Source organism: Pituophis catenifer, unplaced genomic scaffold (assembly GCF_029215685.1).
Source record: "Pituophis catenifer annectens isolate HBS135680 unplaced genomic scaffold, rPitCat1.0.hap2 SCAF_8, whole genome shotgun sequence".
In the NCBI taxonomy this organism is placed as follows: Eukaryota; Metazoa; Chordata; class Lepidosauria; order Squamata; family Colubridae; genus Pituophis; species Pituophis catenifer.
Genome location: NW_027256888.1, coordinates 280,894 through 299,557, shown reverse-complemented (window position 1 = coordinate 299,557; position 18,664 = coordinate 280,894). Strand labels below are relative to the sequence as shown.

The 18,664-nt window shown below is 50.8% G+C and overlaps 1 protein-coding gene across 2 annotated transcripts in view; it reads left to right on the top strand.

Annotated features, from left to right (window-relative positions):
• Positions 1-457: 457 nt before the first annotated feature.
• ABLIM2 (actin binding LIM protein family member 2) overlaps positions 458-18,664 on the top strand; it is a 37,876-nt gene continuing 19,669 nt past the window's right edge. For both annotated transcript variants that reach the window (XM_070948371.1, XM_070948370.1), the window contains exons 1-8: positions 458-664; positions 5,785-5,928; positions 10,341-10,524; positions 11,707-11,810; positions 12,909-13,035; positions 13,668-13,761; positions 15,156-15,243; positions 16,753-16,811. In XM_070948371.1, the coding sequence (XP_070804472.1) occupies positions 646-664; positions 5,785-5,928; positions 10,341-10,524; positions 11,707-11,810; positions 12,909-13,035; positions 13,668-13,761; positions 15,156-15,243; positions 16,753-16,811 (819 nt within the window). In that variant the 5' untranslated portion in view covers positions 458-645. The remainder of the gene's footprint in view (positions 665-5,784; positions 5,929-10,340; positions 10,525-11,706; positions 11,811-12,908; positions 13,036-13,667; positions 13,762-15,155; positions 15,244-16,752; positions 16,812-18,664) is intronic.

Genomic DNA, 18,664 nt, shown 5'->3' with positions numbered 1-18,664 from the left:
TTCCAGGAGCCGCCTCCACTCCCAGCCCGGATCGTGGTGCCTCCGGCCGCCCCAGAGCCCGCCTGGCCGCCCCTCAAGAGACGCGCAGCAGCCCGTCCAAGTCCGCGCAATGAACTCCCCGCCGCCGCCCTGCAGAGCCCCCCCCCCAGCTGCACCTTTTTCTCCCGGGGCGGGGGCGGGGGCGGGGAGGGCATCGCAATGTGTGTGTCCCCAAATCCAGGTTGGGAAGCCCCTGGCCGCAGGCAGGACCCCGCACCTTCTCCGCCTGGGTCTGCGGGGGGGGAGGGGGGCGACCGGGTCCCTCCGCCGCGTCAGCCGTCTGCAGCGGCTCCAGCTGGCGCCCAGCCCAGGGGCTCCGCAGAGGCGCCGGTTCCCGCGACTGGCTGCTGACGCGGACTCCCCTGCCCGCCGCCCGCTCGCTCGCTCGCTCGCCCCACCTTCTGCGCCGGAGATCGACTGCGCGGAGGAGCGGCAGCCGCAGCCGCGCACAAGCGCCGCGGCGCGCCCGGCTGGCCAGCCGCAGGGAGGAGGCGGGAGCCCGCAGGAGCTCCGCAGAGGAGCCGCCGCCGCGCAACAGGTGCCGGGGGATGCGCGCCCCGCCGGCCGGCGCAAGGGGCAGCCCCGGCGCGGCCCGAGCCGGCCAGGATGAGCTCGGCCACGGCAGGTAGGCGCGGGTCTGCCGGGCGGCCACGTCCGACTGCGGCTCCTGCGCCGCCCCTCCTGGCCCCGGGGGAGGGCAGGGCGGCATCGGCCCCGGGAAGGCGGGCAGGCCGAGTCCGCGGCCCCTCCGGCAGGGCAGGCGGCTGTCGCGCAGCTGGGCGGCGGCCGGAGGGGAGGCGGCGGAGGGGGGTCTCCCCCTGCCCCGGGTGCCGCTGCGCTGCCCAGCCCCAGGTGCGGCCCGCTCTCGCTCTCCGGGACCGGGCTGGGCTCGGGAGGCTCGGCGGGGCGTTGCGGGGAGCAGGTGCCGCAGCGATGGGAAGCCCGGCGCCCACCCAGCCCTTTCCCGGCCACAATTCCCGGCGGCTCCTTTGCTTTTCCCTTTGGGGCAGCGGCGCGGCGCTCATCTCCGGCCGGGAGGCGAGCCCGGGAGTCAGGGGCGCCGGCCACAGGGGGTCCATCTGCGGGCGCCAGGCGGCTGTGGCCCTCGAGCGGCTCCGGACTACAACTCCCGGCATCCCTCAGGATGGAGCGGGCCTCGGCCTGGGAGAGCGGAGGGCTGCGGAGCCTCACCTGGCGCCCAGATGCCTCTCCGGGTGGCTCGGCTGCAGCAAATGCAGGGCCGGGAATGGCGGTGGATCTGCTCATAGGAGCCCAAGGGCAGGCGGGGCCGGAGCTCTCCCTGGCCGGGAATGACCGACGAAGGGAGCTGGGAGAATGGAAAAGGAAGGCCTCCTTCAGCCCCCCCCCCTCAGGTTTGGGAGCAGAGAGAGCAGAAGACCGTGCGACACCCCTCTTGGGACCGGCTGCAGCTGAGAGGGCACCCCAGGGGCAGAAGGGGAGACCTGGGGGTCAGCAGAGAGATATCTGAATGATAGTTGACAGAAAGGTGAATAAGATTCATTAGTCTGACAGGGCTGTGAAAAATGGCTGCGGATTCAGGATGCCTAGGGATTGTTTCCAAATGAGAAGGGGTCCACTCTGTTGGGATTGGGTTGGGTCCGATCTGTCCTGAGGACCGGAATCTCAAAAGGATTCGGAGAAGAGAAGCAGGAACACTTTTGGAGGAGAACATCGGAGCTGACTGGAGGCCTGGAATTCAGGGAATCCCTGAAGGGAGAGTCTTCTTTAGCCTTGAGAAGATGGGGCGGGGGCGGGGGGGGGGGCTATGACAGCCCTCTTCAGTCACCTGAAGAGGCGTTGGGCAAGAGAAAATTAAGGGGGGGGAAATGGGTCAAAATCTTTTAATGTGAGCTCATAATGTATTTGAGCAATAGGTTCGACAAAGAAGCCACTGGTCCTCTGAAGCAGGTCAGTTGGGGGCATCTTCAGCCAAGCGTGTTGATCCTGGCTCCTAGGAACCTTGGACCGTCCTTGGCCACCAGAGGAAGCGTCTTCGCATGTTCTACTTGACCTACTGCAAGGTGCCTCGGTTTAAGGGAGCTTCTCCTTCTCGTGTTTCTCTCATGGGAGAAGGGACCGTGGTTGGATCTGCAACTGGCGCACAGGAGCCCCCAGGCCCCCAGCAAAGGATGAAAAAACCAGCGGAGAGTAAAGCCTCAGGATCTCATCCCGGCAGGCATTACTCCCTCTGCAGTTCCATGCTGCTTGTTCCAGATCAGTTTTACAGTGCAGACAATTGCGGAAGCCTAACACACGCCTCCCCCCACCCTCACGCACACACACACACCCAACACCAGTCAGGTTAATGGATTTAAGATCCAGGGAGATGGGGAAATACTCAAAAGAAACAACCAAAGACGAGAGCTTGGCAACTTGAGGACCTCCCTGACACAAGAAAGGCAAAGGCGGGTCTTCCAGAGGAGACACTGGGCAGATGTCCAAGGTTAGGAGGCCAGAGAACTGGCCGATGGATAGAAATGGCAGGGACTCTGATGAAACCATCTCTGCTGCTGTTGTGGAAATGCCAGTGGCAGCCAGAGGCATGGAAGTTGAAGATCTGGACGCAAAGACCTTGGAAGAATTAGAGGGAGATATTGCCGTGGTTTGTTTTATTGATTCATTCATTTATTTAACAGAATAAAGAGTTGGAAGGGACCTTGGAGGTCTTCTAGTCCAACCCCTGATCAGGCAGGAAACCCTATAGCATTTCAGACAAATAGTTGTCCAGTCTCTTCTTAAGAACTTCTTAAGCACCCACAACTTCTGGAGGCAAGTCATTCCATTGATTAATTGTTCTAACTGTCAGGAAATTCCTCCTTAGTTCTAGGCTGCTTCTCTCCTTGATTAGGTTCAGATGCTTAGGAGAATAGGTTGACCCCTTCTTCTTTGGGGCAACCCCTGAGATATTGGAAGACTGCTCTCGTGTCACCCCTGTCCTTCTTTGCACTAAACCAGACATCCCCAATTCCAGCCTTCCATGTTTCAGCCTCCAGTCCCCTAATCATCTTTGTTGCTCTTCTCTGCACTCTTTCTAGAGTCCCCACATCTTTTTTAAGATTGTGGTGACCAAATTAATCCATTCATTTTAACTGCTCATCTTAATGGTAACTCTGGGCAGGAGACCAATTATTTTATTATACAAATAAAAGCAGATTCATATGAAAAAATTAAAAGCAGCTAAGAAAATCCACAGTCACCTACCTAGCAAGGAGGTAGGTCCCTTCACCCAACCCACTTGGGGCTTGAAGCTGAGCACTTACTGATATGCTCTCCTTATTGTGAGGAGGACCAAAAGAGCAAAGAGATTGGAGAGCTTCTGAACAAAGAAATCCAGGTAAAAAGCCTTTTGGGATTTTGGAGACTGAAAGAGATGAAGAAAGACGTTGCCTCCTCAATTGAAACAGGTTAGTGTGCCTGGTAGCTCATCCAGTCCCCATCCTTGTGGAGGCCAAATTTCCAAAGTTGAACAGCGAAGCTGGGAACAGGAAATAGAGAACCAGGGTTGGGGAGCTCCTGGAGGTAGGTGCCACCACAGGCTAGACCAGAGATGGTCACAACCGGGAGAACCGAATGAGAAAAACAAGTGCCAGCCCAACAAAGATTGGACTGCAGCCAAGAGGCTGGGCAGGGGGCTTAACTCCTGGAGGATGAGTTGAGTTAAAGTTGAATCTGCCAGCCGGCAGCTACCTGAACCATCCGGCCACCTGGACTCGGACTGAGCTGAGGATACTCTACAAGTGGACATCAGTGCAGCAATCAGCAGGAAACCATGGCTGAATAAGTTTTGTCTGGCCAGTTGTGAAGCCAGAGGGATTTACAAATCACCACAAGGCCAGCCAGAAAGTTTAATAAAAGTTGGAAAAGGGGCTGCCAGCCTCTTCCTGATTTTTGGCTACCATCTTTGCAGTGACTGAACTCAAGCCTGTAGTAATTTTAGGAGAGACAAAGGTGGTATTCAGTTCTCACAGAAAGGATGAATTAATGACTGTGAAGAGAGGAGCTCACTGGCGCCAAGCAGCCCCAGTTCTGCATTTACAAAAGCAAGACGCGTCGGCTTGCAGGACTGGCTCCCAAAAGCAGTTGGCGGCCAATGCTCTGATCCCGAGATCAGCTCCAGGGGCCTTGAGAGAAAATGATGGTCAAGAGGACGAGAACACGTGTGTGGGGGGGGGGGGGCAGGGGGGGAGAATGGCCTCCCCTCCTCCACTTCGGCCACTAAGTTCACTGCTGGGAGATAAATCAAGGGAAACACCTGCCTCCATCCATCCATGTGTCTTGCCTTTCAGCTGGTCTATTGTTACGTATCTGAAGGACTCCCGTTTGTGTAAGGGCCAAGGCAAGGGCACTTCCATTTATCTGTCTCCTGCATGGTCCCCTCTCCCCGGCTTGCCTCCCTTCCTCTAGTAGCCCAGTTAGAAGTGAAATTTTCCTAGTCTAGATGTTTCTTAATGAATGGAACTTTTCCTCAAATACACTCTATACGGAACATCTGCTAGGATTCAGTGAAATGCAGGCCAAGTCTCCAAGATAATTATTTTTGAGCATTTTTATTCTCTTTTAAGGTGACTTTCTGCTGCATAATTACCAGCATTATTTTAGCCCAGGAGAACATCCTCTCTCCGGGCTCCTGCTGGGTCTAAATCCACAACATTTGCAGCCAAGGAGTGCAGCAATCCGATTAAGGCCTGGATGGGTAGGAGAGACACAGCTCAAGCATCAGCCAGGCTGCCCTTAAGGATCCGGCTTGGATAGGAAGGCAACTTACCGGGTGCGTGAGCAAGTTCACAAGCAAACAACCTGAAACCTGAACCGTCATAAAAATAGGGGACCAGTAGACCCTGTCCCTCTTCCGCAAAAGAGAGGGATTTCTGGCCCATCGTAACACAAGAGTAGATGAGAAAGGTGCACAAAGCTTGAATCTGGATTTTATTAAGTTGGGTTTGATATGTAGCCACCGCTGGAATTCTTTCCTAGTCACTTCAGTAATGTTGGTTTTTGCACTTTTCTTATTCCATATAAAATTCCTTACTTTACACACCCCCTGTAGGAAATGAAAACTATCATTGATCTTAATTTCATTAAGGTAATTATCTGATAATAATTAGAGTGGTGTGACAGCCTAGAGGGGAAGACGCTCCCCTCCCACTCGGGTGATTGAGAGTTCAATCCTAGGCAGCAACAGGTGTTTGTCTATCAGGGCACAAAGAAGAAATACCTGTGGCAAACTCCACGTAGGCGTCAGGGAGGGCATCCGGCCAGTAAACGTTCAGCTCCATTCAGTTGCCCTGACCCCACCCCAATAAAAAGGGATTACAGGGACATGAAAAAATAAATTATCTGTTTAATATTATTGAGTTAAAGAAAGTCACAGTACTTTCTTTATGCAAAGTCCCCTCAACCCCATCTCAGAATTTCAGAAATAGTCTCTATTGTTTTCATGGATCTTTTTATGATTTTACTTGAGTCTCCCAGATGTTGTGGTCAGTGAGTGGTCTATACTTCCTAAATTCTATCTTTTTTTGCCCTATTTTCAAGCAGAAACAATTATTCTCCTCCCCTTGTTGGTTCTTGCTGGCTGGGGAATTCTGGGAATTGAAGTCCACAGATTGGAGACCCCTGTTGTAACGCGAGCAAAGTTGGGTCATTTCTGCAGAAGGGCGAGAGCAGGGATGGGAGCCACCTTCTCTTCAACCCTTTGATAAAGGCTGTTTCCCTTTCCGACAGCTTCCCAGCGACAGGCTGTGCACAGCCATTTGGAGACACCCTCAGGAGCCGCCATCCTTTGCCACAACTGTGGGAGTCCGTGCAAAGGAGAAGTGCTAAGAGTGCAGAAGAAGTATTTTCATATTAAGTGTTTCGTTTGCAAAGGTACGTGTGATAACCTATGTAGCGGGGAAATGAAATGAACCCTGAGCTTTTTTGCCATGGTGTGGCCAGATGTTGCTCCCTAAAATTGGCACTTCTGCATGCTTTGCAGAAATTTGCACCTAGGAAAAGAGGACAGTTAAATTAGGGTGGGTCATCAAAATTAATTGGCACAGTCACATCCCACACTAGTTTTAAGTGTCCTATTTTCCCATGTGCAAATTATATTTCCCCCAATTAAGTTTCAGCTCTGGGGTGTGATACAAGTCTAAACCTCTGTTCAGAAATAAGGATCAATATAATACCTGGAGGCCCATTGCTGGCCAGTGTGTATTCTGGGGGAAGGGGGGGGTCACAAAAGTCCAGAGGTTGACTGGGACTGTGTTGATTCCTGCATCCATCACCTGTAAAAAGGGGGACAGGGCTCCTAACAAGGGGGTTCAGCTGCTATCTTGACTTTTTCACACACACACACACACACACACACACACACACACACACACACACACACTCTTTCCCCTATAAACAGCATCTCCCCATTTCCCCTTTTCGGCCCTCCCAAAAGTCTGGGACACCCAAGGATGATATCCCAGGACAGATCTTGGGTTTTCTTTTTCACCTGGGTGGGGCTAATTGGCCCGTGAGGGGAAGAGTAACCCTCTCTTTGTGACCTTTGACCCTTGTACCGAAGTTGGCCCTGAGATGGGGAGCATAGGTGGGCCTGGGAGGAAGGAAGGCCCAGGATCCCTTCCAGGGAAGGAAGAATCGGATCAGAAAGGAAGGCGGATTCTGTGGGCGCATCAGAAGATGTGGCCAAGGGAGGACACTGCAGGGTTAAGGGTTCACTTCACAGTAAACACAAGGCCATCGCTTGGGGGAGCGATGGGGAGGGGGCTCAGTTGGCCCAGAGAAGGTCCCTCCCTCGGCAAGTCTATAAATAGGGTCCTTCCAGAGAACTGAATGTCATCCTGGAGAGCCAACAGAGGAATCTGCCGCAGGGCGAGAGGGAGGCTCCCGGGGTTGGCTGGGAACAGTTGCTGGATGATGAAAGCTGGCATAAGTGTGACCGGCTTCTCTCGGCTGTCCCAGTGCCAGCCCGGAGGGGCACCGCAGAGATGCCGCGTCCAAAGCGGCAGCTGTGCCTTGGCAGAGACTGAGCTGCAAAGCCCTGGTGCCTCTTACAGGCTCCAGCTCGGTATGAATGCCTGGGGTGGGGGCCCTTTAGAGCAGAAGAGCTTATCAGGGGGCCCCCGTGGTGGAAAAGCAATGCAGGCCATCGGCTTAAGCTCGGACGCAGGCACCTTAAGGAGAGGATCCGCAGCCCTTTTGCAGAGCAGGCCAGACCTCCATTCATAAAAATTAATGCAGCTCTTCAAACAGCCCAAATTCGTGTCTTGGGACTCATTACTAGTTGGTCCCTTAGAGTTCTGGCACTGGGGGAACCTTCAGTGGGGGGAAGCGCTTGTGAGTTGGTGGCCCCATGACCACCAGCCTCAGCTGAGCACCTAGGAGGCCACAGGCGAGATCTCTTCCACTTTGAGGTAGCTGAAGTCCTTGGGGGTTCCTGGGTCAGTTGGAGCATCCCATCCATGCTTTCCCTGAAGCTTTCCCTGACCCTGGTCCTCAGGTTAGGAAGCCTAGTTGAGGCAAGGGGCTGTCTTGAGGCTAACTCAGCCCGAGGACCCCAGCAGGGCTGGACAAGGGTGTCTGTGGGGTGCCACCAGTGATGAAAGCAGCACCGTGCTGCCCCAATGCAAACCCCGCCCCTTTTGCGCACACATCGTGGTGTCGTATGCAGAGTTTGTGATGCGGCAGCCCAAGGGATGCGTCTGTTGCTTTGAGAAAGGCATCAGGTCCCGTGAAGGTCTCTGGTGGCTCCCAGCACAGCTGTGGGGATTGCAATTTATTTATGTAGTGTATGGCATAACATACATGGACTTACAATGTATATCAACGTCTTGCCTACATTAAAATCAAAGTGAAATATGAATGTTTAAAAAGATCCACGCTCAGATACCAATGTCTAGGCCCGTGATGACGAACCTATGGCACACATGCCAGTGGTGGGATTCAAAATTTTTTACTATCGGTTCTGTGGGCATGGTGTGGTGGGGGTGGCAGGAGAAGGATACTGCAAAATCCCCATTTCCTCCCAATCAGCTGGGACTCAGGAGGCAGAGAATAGATGGGGGCGAGGCCAGTCAGAGGTGGTATTTACCGGTTCTCCAAACTAATCAAAATTTCTGCTACCGGTTCTCCAGAACTGGTCAGAACCTGCTGAAAGCCACCTCTGACGCATGCCCAAAGTGACACGCAGAGCCATGTCGACTGGCCCAGTGGTGTGGTGTGGTGTCGCCCGTTCCTCTTCTGGGTTACTGGCACGCATGTGCACACGACTATCAACTGGCTGTCAGCGTTTCAGAAAGTCCCCAACTCCAAGTAAAAAGGCAGGCAATTCTCAAAGTTCCATTTATCAGAGAAAGTAAACTGGCACATCTATTCAATAAACTGAAACTGAAAACATCTGGGAAAACCCAAATCTGAGAGTTCCAGTTTTCCCTCAATAAATCAAAACCCCAAATCCAGCCCCTGCACCCATCAGTCGGTCACATGGCCCAATCACCCTCCGTCCCAACTAGAGCCATCCCTGCAACCACTCCTCCAGGTGCATAAACCCCCTGACCTTGACCCAAGGGAAGAGTGCTATTATGTCTCCTCCAAATTCCCCCTCCCACTTTCCCAAGCGCAAGAAATTGGCAGCCGGGAAGCATCTGGTGCTAATATGGCTCCCAAAGCTGACATTGGCCTTTTTGTGTGTGGCAGTGCCAGAAACCGGAAGAGCTGGTCTTCTGTTTTCCTGCGTGAGCATGTGCACCGGTCAGCTGAACGTCACGTGCACGTGTGTGGCAAAAACCCGGAAGACTAGCTGTTCGGCACGCATGTGCATGCCGGAAACCATAAGTTCATTTTTGGCTACGCGCAGGCGCCCTGGGCATGAATTGTATGAATTCCCAATTCAGCTCTAACTGCTGCAGCAGATGCTCTTGGATCTACACCCAAAATACGTCTCAGATGCTGGGACTGTGGTTGAGTATAGACCCCAAACCTCTGCTCCATACAAGAGCATAGGGGTAACCTTAGCTTTATCTACTTCAATTAATGGGGCCAGGGACCCTGGGTAACGATGGTTCTTTAGTTTAAGCAGTAAATTCAGGCGGGCTTTTGCTCTCAGTGTACTCCGTTGATGATGGGAAGCCCAAGATCCAGTCTTGGAAAAGGTTACGCCTAAATATACAAAGGTGTTAACCTCTGTTCAATTGGTTCACCGTCTAATTGCCACCTATGTCTCTGATGATGTTTCCCAAACACCATTATTTTCGATTTAGATTTACTAATGATTAGGGAGTTATTCTGGCAATAAGAGCTGAATCTTCTTAATAGCCTACGTAATCCTACTAGTGAATATGATAATAAAGTCATATCATCAGCATAAAGCAAGCTGTTAAAAGTAAGTATTTAGGATCATCGGCATGTGTACGATGGGATCCTTCATTAACCCTGGCAAGTCATTGATATATAAACTAAATAATAATGGGGCCAGGATACACCCTTGCCTTACCCCTTTATTTGTGTGAATCCTGTAGTCAGAGCCCCATTAACCCCCTACCTCACCCTCAAACAGGGACTTGTGTAAAGGGCTTTAATCAAAGCCAGCAGTCTAGGTTCTATTTTAAGAGATGTCAGTTTACTCCATGGCACTTCTCTGTTTACCCTATCAAATGCAAAGGTCTATAAAAGCAGCAAATAGGGGTCTCCTCTTATAAACCTATTTGGCAATTAGATGGTTCAAGACAAAGCAGTTACCAATAGTGGATCGGCTTTGTCTGAAACCTGCTTCTTCTTCCGTGAGGATATTGTTTTTCTCTACCCAGATTTCACTCCTGCTCAAAAGGAACCTAGCGTATAGTTTTGCTACAATGTCAATCAGGCTAATGGGCCTATAATTACTAGGATCCTTTTTATTTCCTTTTTTATATATGGGGACAACTGTTGCCATCTTCCACCCATCTGGTATATGGCAGGTGTTATTTATAGGTGTAAAAAGACCTGCCAATACTGGACCCCACCAATTGGGAAATCTCTTGAATAATTCTGCTGGTAAAAAATCCTCACCTGGGGCTTTATTGCTCTTTAAGCTTTTAATGATGGGTTGTATCCCCTTTTTCCGAGACTGGTGGCCAAAGGGGGGGGGGAGTTCTTGGGTTTACTAAATCACGCGCTGTGCTTAAGGTTATGAGTGTTTAAGGTTGCAGACCCCTGATTTAGCCTGTTCCTCTGCGGCTCAGGCCACGTGGCGTTGGGCCTGAGAGACGGAGGCCTTCTGCTTAAGCCTCCTCGGTCTGTTTCGATTGCAGCGTGCGGCTGTGACTTGGCCCAAGGGGGCTTCTTTGTCAGGCAAGGGGATTACGTCTGCACGTCCGACTACCAGCGGCTCTACGGCACTCGGTGCTTCAGCTGTGACGAGTTTATTGAGGGCGAGGTGGTCTCTGCTTTGGGGAAGACCTACCACCCAAACTGCTTTGTGTGTGTGCTCTGCAGGTAAGTTCTTGGGTGGCATCTTTCTTCTGAAGACCAGGGGAAACGGAGAGCCATGGGCAACTCCAAAACAGATCCGTTTTCCCCTGGGGCTGCTCCGGACAGTGTCCAGGGCAGCTGACAAGAACTTGGGGCTCCATCCAAGAACCGGCTTTCCTTCAGTTAAGCTTCTCCGCTGATGGAAAACCTGGCAGCCAGAAACCTCCATCCAGTGGCCCAACTCAGCTCTCAAATGCTGTGAGTCTCCACGCCCCCACCCTACACCCCCCCCCCAGATTTCTTTGTCCCTGTAACCCCAGAGCCCACCCAGCCACCCACCCCCCACTAGAAGAGGAAGAGTCAGTCCAAAAGCCTCCGGCCTCTTTGCCAGACTTTCAACAACCAAAGTGTGATGAATCCCATTCAATGGCCAGGAGAAAAAGGGGTGAGGATGCCGGATGGGGCAGGCAGAATGCTGGGTCTTCTTTATTAGTGAAATCATGAAGTCTCCCTGAATTGCTTGACCTTCTTTCTCCCAGATTGCAAAACTGAAGGTCTCGGAGATCTTTGGCTGAAACCTTTTCCTGCTCTTGTTTGTCAGCTTTTGAGATGCTCCCTTTTTTTCCCTCCTCTGAAAATTTGTCTGCTCGGCTGCAGCCTTTCAGAACACACCAGAATTCCCCAAACCTCAGAGGGGGAGAAGCATTGCTTCCCCATCTGTGACTGAGGGTGTCAGTCCTCCAGGCTATTTATTTGGGGGTGGGAACAGATTTCTTGTGCTATTCTCCATCCCTGCTTTGGATAACATGGGGAAGAGTTCTGGAGAAAGTGTGTGCTAAGCAAGAGACGTTCAACCAGTTTTTTAGATTCTTAGAGAATGACCATTTATAGTTTTCTCATTCCAGCTGATGTGGTTGTGTAAAATATACGCCTTCAGAAAGTGAACATCAGCCCTTCAGTGTGTCTGTGCAAAGACGGTTAAATGTTGGTCTGATCTGAAGGGCAGAATCATTTGGGTGATCAAGAAAGGGAGTGAAGGAATGTTGGGGAGGAAAATGATCCCTTCTGCAGAGGATTTCCATGGGGGGCGGGGGGAGGAGATTGGAGGGAGAAGCTCTTGAAAAGGAGTGGCGGGGGGGGGAGATGTAAAGGGGAAAGGATGTCGAGAGACCCATTTAGTGATGCCGCTTCTGCATCCTCCTGCAGGCAGCCGTTTCCTCCTGGGGACCGGGTGACTTTCAATGGCAAGGAGTGCGTCTGCCAGAAATGTTCTCTGCCCCCGGCTGGTGCCAGTTTTCCAGTCCTCCGAAGTAAGTCACGGCTTCCGAGATCTATTGCGAAGCGGCTATTTTTAGCAGCCGAAGGACAGTATCCTCCCTGAATGTTTGCCTCGTCCACAGCATCCACTTTGATGTCAAGTAAACGATGCACAGAGTAACTTTTCAACCTTTGGGTGGCTTCCGTGGGGCTGCTGATGGAGACGGCCCATGGCAGCCAGATTCCTCACCAGATAACTCGGTTTAGGTTAAAATAGGATGGGATCCTGATTCTCTTTTACCAGAGGCTTTTATGCCCAGTCCAGAGTGAGGATGGCTGCTCAGTGGTGCAGCCCCGGGACTCCCACTCTGCTCTGCCCGGCTTCACCTTCAGGACGGGTCCCTCCCCTCGAGAGGTCCACGAGACATGGGGCAGGCACAGGCCTTCTCCGTAGCAGCCCCTTCTCTAGAGCCCCCTCCCCTCCCCCTTGCTGTCTAGTCGGCTCCGGCCCTCTTCTGGGTGGCTTCAGCAGCTGTTCGGCCACCAGGCCAGATTCAGTCACGTCTCGCCACGGGGGTTTTTGACCGCGCATGCTTCCCCTGCCCCTTTTTGGAATGAAATGGCTTAGCCCAACTCTGAGCAGAGCCCTGGTTGACCAGAGCGGCTTTATGGTCTTTCGTTTCATGATGGTTCAGAGTTACAATGGCCCTGAAGGGAAAAGTGACTGACCGCCTTCTCCAAGGCTGCGACTGGTTGCAGCTTCCATGCAGTCACGTGATCTTGATTGGCAACCTTCCTGGCAAGTTTCCAACAAGGAACGTCCATTGGGAAAGATGGATTTGCTTAATGACCATATGATTCACTTAATGGCCACATGATTAGTGTAACGACAGAGGTGATTCACTTCGCAGCCATGGTAAAAGGTTGAAAATTCAGGTCCCGTCCTGCGAAGGCTGTCTTCATGGCTGCATTACTATGTGACTGAAATTCCAGTCCCAGCTGTGCTCGTCAGTGGAAGACGACCTGTAGATTTTATAAATGGGCTCTTAATGGTCCAGCTGTGGGGCTGCCCTGGCCGGTCTTGGCCGATCCCCAAAGGCCAGATGAGAGGCCCAGGTGCAGCTTCCCAGCGTTCGTCTTTTTCTTTGCAGATTGCGGGAACTGTGGCTCTGAAATTAAGAATGGCCAGTCTTTGGTGGCGTTAGACAAGCATTGGCACCTGACCTGCTTCAAGTGCAAGATTTGTGGAAAACTTCTCACTGGGGAATATATCAGCAAGTAAGTTGGTCACCCTGTGAGGAACCCGGGTTTGGTCGGCTGGCGTTTGTGAAGGGCCAGCAGGTCTTCTGAAGTGCTGCGTGACCGTTGAGGTAAAGTGGGTACAGACATGACACCCCGTATGATGGCTTCACCGCATGGCCTCCCAGGATGCTGGGAGTGGGTGGAGGGCAGAGGCTGGGCAACCTGTAGCCTCTGGGCCAAAGAGCAGGAAGAGAGTCTCTCACCCTTCGGTGGAACATGGGAACTAGAGTAGGGAAAGGAGAGGATGGGGCAATCAGTCTGTCCCGCGAGTGGAATCAGAACCCAGAGAGTTTAGGACTCATTTGGGAAATTAAATTGCCCCCATCAGAAAAGCCTTGTGCAAAGGGGAGGTCCAGTCTACTTGGGAATCGCCACAGTGATAGCACTTCAAAGGCAAAATGGAATTGCAGTGTGAAAGGACGTGGCTATGTAAAAGCCAGGAATTGTTTGGTTTTCCAAGTTATCAGTTAAGTTTGGAATCGTCTTCTGTCGCCATTGGACCGATTCGCTCTAGAAGGACATGTATGGTGGTTCTTCTGACTTTTCCCCCAGCGGCCAGCCTGTCCGGAGAGCCGGCGTTGAGGCAGGGTGTCTTTTCTTCCCTGCAGGGATGGCGTTCCATATTGCGAAAGAGACTATCATACTACGTTTGGGATCCAGTGTGACCGTTGTGGGAAGTTTATCACTGGGAGAGTTTTGGAGGTAAGGCAAGGCTGGAAGGAAGGAAGGAAGGAAGACACAACAGGGAAAAAGCAGCAGAGTTTGACTTGTGAGGTATCTGGCAGATAGCAAGAATGTCACATGGCGTTACTTTGGAGTAGTTTCTCTTATTCTTCCTCACCTATAGACAGTCTTGCCAGAGTGAAGCAACTCTGGGCAGAACTACAGATACAGTCTGAGGACAGCTGGGGAGGAGCCTTCTTAATGCTCTTCCTGCCACCCAAACTTTCCAAGTTTCATGGCCTCTGGAAAGCAGCTCCTCCCTCCTGGAACCCAGACCACATTCCATCACAGTATCAGAAGTTTTGTTCAATATAATTTAAAAATAAGAAGAGGCCCTATTTCTCAAGGAAGACATCTTTATTCGGATAGTCCTTTTGCTCTTCCTTCTCCAGTCAAATCTGCTTCTTGGACACTGCAGGATTTCAAGGAAGGCGAGCAAAGGAAGATGGCCATGGGGGGGGGGGGGGCTTCCCTTGCCTGAGACTCCACTCATTGTCTTCCACCCCCACCCCATTTTTTTCACTTTTTAAGTCCAGGATAGAATGTTTTAAAACCCATTTTTTAACCTTGGAGCAGAGAATTGGGGATGACTCGGATCCTGAAAAGTCTAACCCAGTGGTGTCTGCTCATGGCAGCGGGCTCTCCGCCCCACAACCTTCCCCTCCTCTGGAAAGAAAATGCCCGAACCGTCATTGCCTGGCTTCATTCATTCATTCATTCCCTGCTGCTCCTATGGGAGGAAGTGACTTTTAGGCCTCGGGTAGACTTTTCTCTCCCGGGGGGGCGGGGGGGGCGGGGGAAGGCGGGCGTGTCTCAGCCCCAGCAAACTCCTGCAGACAGAGAGTGACTATCCAAGGCTCAGGCTAAATCCAGCCTGCTATTTAAAGCCAAAAGATAAATCACTGGCAGAAGAGTTACTGCAGCCGATGGAAGAAACTGGGCACGCTGAGGAAAGGAATTGGCCAGGCACCTGCTCCAGGAGATCATAGATTCTATTAAGTCCTACCAGAAGAGATGGGGAAATGCAAGCAGTGAGGAATATGGAAAAAAAAGAAAATCATCATTTCAAAATACAGTAAAGCGTATATTTTTACATTTTGATATCTCTTTGATAAATTACTTCCTACAACCTTTTTATTTCCTTTTGTAAAAGCAAGGTTGCGACTGTATTTCTGCTGTGAAGGTATCTGGGATAATTTTAAATCCTTTCACGTATTTTAAGCTGCCTCTTCCTGAAGCTGTGTTGAAGCCGTTTCACGTATTCCTTGTGAGTCGGCTCTTTAATGCAGCTGGCCTGGCATTTCAGGGGGCAGGAAGTGATTGTGCCCTCTCTGATGATCTTCTCCTTCCCTGCTCCCCCTCCCCCACCCCAGGCTGGAGAAAAGCATTACCACCCCACATGTGCCTGCTGTGATAAGTGCAATCAGATGTTCGCTGAAGGGGAAGAGATGTATCTTCAAGGTAAACCAACCAACCAACCAGACAGCCCAGCCTGTGAATTACCGGCGTTTAGGGTGGGCAAGCGTTTCTCATCCAAATATTCCAACCTCGTTCCTGTTAAGAATTGAGAGTGATTTGTCTTTGAAATGGGAGGCTAAATGTCTGTGGATATTCTCAGTTATCCAGGCCATGGTTGTCTCAAAAGTGCTTTTTAGAAAGGCAGTTATGTTTTTTCCTTGAGGAAGAAGACATTTTGTTTCTCGACCAAGAAGCTTCACCAGTTCTGACTGATGAAGCTTCTTGAATAAGAAGCAAAATGTCTTCTTCCTCAAGAAAAAAACAGTCCGGTTGCCTTTTGAAAAAAGCACCCTTGAGAAATGGGAGGCTGTTTTCAACAATCCCAGGAGCAAAAAGGAGGCGTACGTTTCTGGGGTGGCCAGAGCAGCTCTCCTCCGGTCTGCAGCAGTTGGCTCTGAGGGCATCTTAAGCAGGAGGAACAGCCGGGTTGCAAGGTTTCTGTTCAATAGGCAATGCCAGACAGAACTTCCCCTTGGATAATTCACCTGGAGGAAGGGAAATAGGGTAAAAAAATACTTGGATAAACAGACTATGATTTCCCCCCCCCCGCCCAAAATGTATGTACATTGTGTGTTTCTATAAGGGTCTAGGCTAGGTCAACTCATCGCCTCCAACTGGTCGTGGCCAGCTCGCCCACAGCAAGTTGGCTGTGGCAAAATGGCCACAATGACCCATTCTGTTTCTATAGAGCTGCTGCTTGCTTACTAACACCCGAAAAGCCTTTTGGTTTTCAAGTAATAGTAATATTAAAAGGAGCAAAACATTGTCCCATACTTAGAATGGTGTAAATAATTAACTCACACACGGAGATGCATCACCCTTCCCTCTGAACTTGATTTAGCCTATTCACCCTGATTCCAAGTAAATGAAATAATCCCCCTTTAATTCCTGGCTGCCCAGCTAGATGGCAGCATCTGTATGAGTGTTGAAAGGTCAGACCCAGCCAGGAGTTGCAGGGAAGCCAAAGAAAAGCTGTGGGGATCTTTGCAAAGAAGGCAACCCAGGATCCCCTCTGTGAAGAAGCTGGATCCGAAGGGGCTCTCCTCTTTCATAAATGGCTGGGCACAACCTTCTAATGAGGCGATTGTTTGTCATCTGTATGCAGAAGACTGAAGGAAAAACCTGACAAACAACTGACTGAAACTCTCATTCCGTTTTCTTTTCTTTCTTTCTTTTTTTAATTTTTTTTTATTTAAAACAAAAACAAAACAAAAAACCACCATCATTCAAATACAATCACAGAAAGTGTGTTGATCGGTTAAAATTCTTTTGTGCACAATCCCATATTCAAAATTACCAATTATTTAATTTCTCTTATTTATCAGTTTTGTATGTCCCTTTATACTATTATACTCATTTAGTCATTATTTAACAAAGGCTTAACTCCCATAAGAAAAACATTTCATATATTTTATCATTACATTAATGATTCCATTTTCATTCCATTTTCAGGGTCTTCTATTTGGCACCCCGCTTGTCGACAGGCAGCCAAAGTTGAAGAAAAGGCCAAGGTAAATGTCTTTGAAATGCTTCATTTTATTTTCTATCCTGCTCGACGTCTTTGTCAGAGCACTTAGCAGCCTCCAGCCGCTTCTTCCTGGCTACCCGGAAATCCCACAGCCATTGACCGGAAGCTTAAAAGAACAGCCTCTCTGATGCAACGGCAAATCGTTCCGTTGTCTTCCAAGGAAGCCTCAGAGAAGCGTCCTGGGAATCTCCATGCTCCACTCCTGGGACTGCCATCACCATAACTCACATCTGTCAAACCGGGGTGCTTTTTTTCCTTTCCCCAATTATTGCATGGAGGCCAAACCGGCTGCTTTGCAACTGTGCCTCTTTGGAGACCCAACAGTCTAAATCCCCCTCCCCCCCAGTTAATATTTGGGTTCCATCACATTGTTCCAAAGGTAGCTCTACGAAGGCGGTGGTGAGCCAAGCCTCCCTCCTGTTTGGTCTAAAAATGCTTCCTCCGGTTGATGTCCCCTGTGTTGGCCCATCACCCCAGCCCACCTGGAGGGCGGTGATGGGAAAGGAAGCTCTGGCTGAGCTTGTGAAGCCCTTCGGAGGCCATCCCATAACCAGGCAGTCCAAAGCAAGGCGTTTCTGGATCTTGGGCTTAGAATGGCAAACGAATTCAGGCTCCCTGCTCAGTTGTCCCTTTTCAGGCAGTCCTGCTCCTGTGTGGGGAAACGATGGCAGGCACAGAACCATATCCAAAGCTAGAAGATTCTCCCGGCTGCTTCTGCGTGATGCTTTGCCTGTTGCTGTCCTGGGAGGAGAATTCAAAGGGGGCCCTCATCATGATTGGAGACGTCCTGGCACGTGGAATGCCTTGGAATGCTTAAGGCACCCTTTACTCTACGGCCTTTTTTGCACAGATGCTAGAAACAGGTGCATTTTGCACCTGGTTTAGTGGGCGTCCCAGGAGGTATAACTGCCTTTCTGTCTAACTGCCACTGGCTACTCAGTACAAGCCCACCTGGCTGGCAGGGCCTGAATTTTGCTCTGCCACGTTCAGGATCAGCAGTCAAATTCACTTTCCTAGAAAAAAAATTAATTTCCTTTTTTTTTTTTTTAAAGCTATATTTTGTCTGGAAGACACATCTTCCCTTTTCTTTCTCTCCCTTTTGTATGTTACAACCGTAAGTGGAATAAACCGAGTTAAACGCTCAAGGGAGACCTTACTTTTTACCAGGATGGGCCTTGTCCCCACTCCTGTTTAACCTACACAGCAAGGATGCATTTGGAAGGAATGGCGGGTGGAATAAAAAGCAGAGCCCCTCCTCACCAACCATTCGAAGGGAAGAGCCTCTCCCAGAGGGAAAAGGGGAAAGTGATGCACGCCATGAAATTTAAAGAGGAACCTCAGCAGCCTCTAAGCTCAAGAGAAGACCGGAGGAGTTAGGGAGGAATAAAGGAAAGGGGGCGGATGGTGGTGGGTTCTTTTTTCAGTATAAGGATAGATGGGCAGAGTGCTGCTCCAATAAGAGAAAGGCAGTTATAGATTTAGACGAGGAAATGAAGGATGAGGACATTTTGTAAGGGAACGTGAGGAGGGTGATGAGACCATGGAGGATGATGCCTAGGGATCAATCAAATGTGTGTGTGTGTGGGGGGGGGTTTACATTAAAGGTCAGAGGAAGGACCTGCCATAATGCATCAGGGAGTTAAAAATGGTGGCAGGAAGCCTGTCCTTTCAGACTTGCAGGCTTCTGTTACTCTGGCCTTACTCGTCGTTTCCTGTCTAGTCTCCCAGGGCGGACTGTCTCATTTCTCAAGCCACATCCAACTAGTCAGAGGAAGTTGTGCAACTGCGCAAGTGAGATAATTATGGGAAAAATGTTCATTTGATGGATTTGGAAGC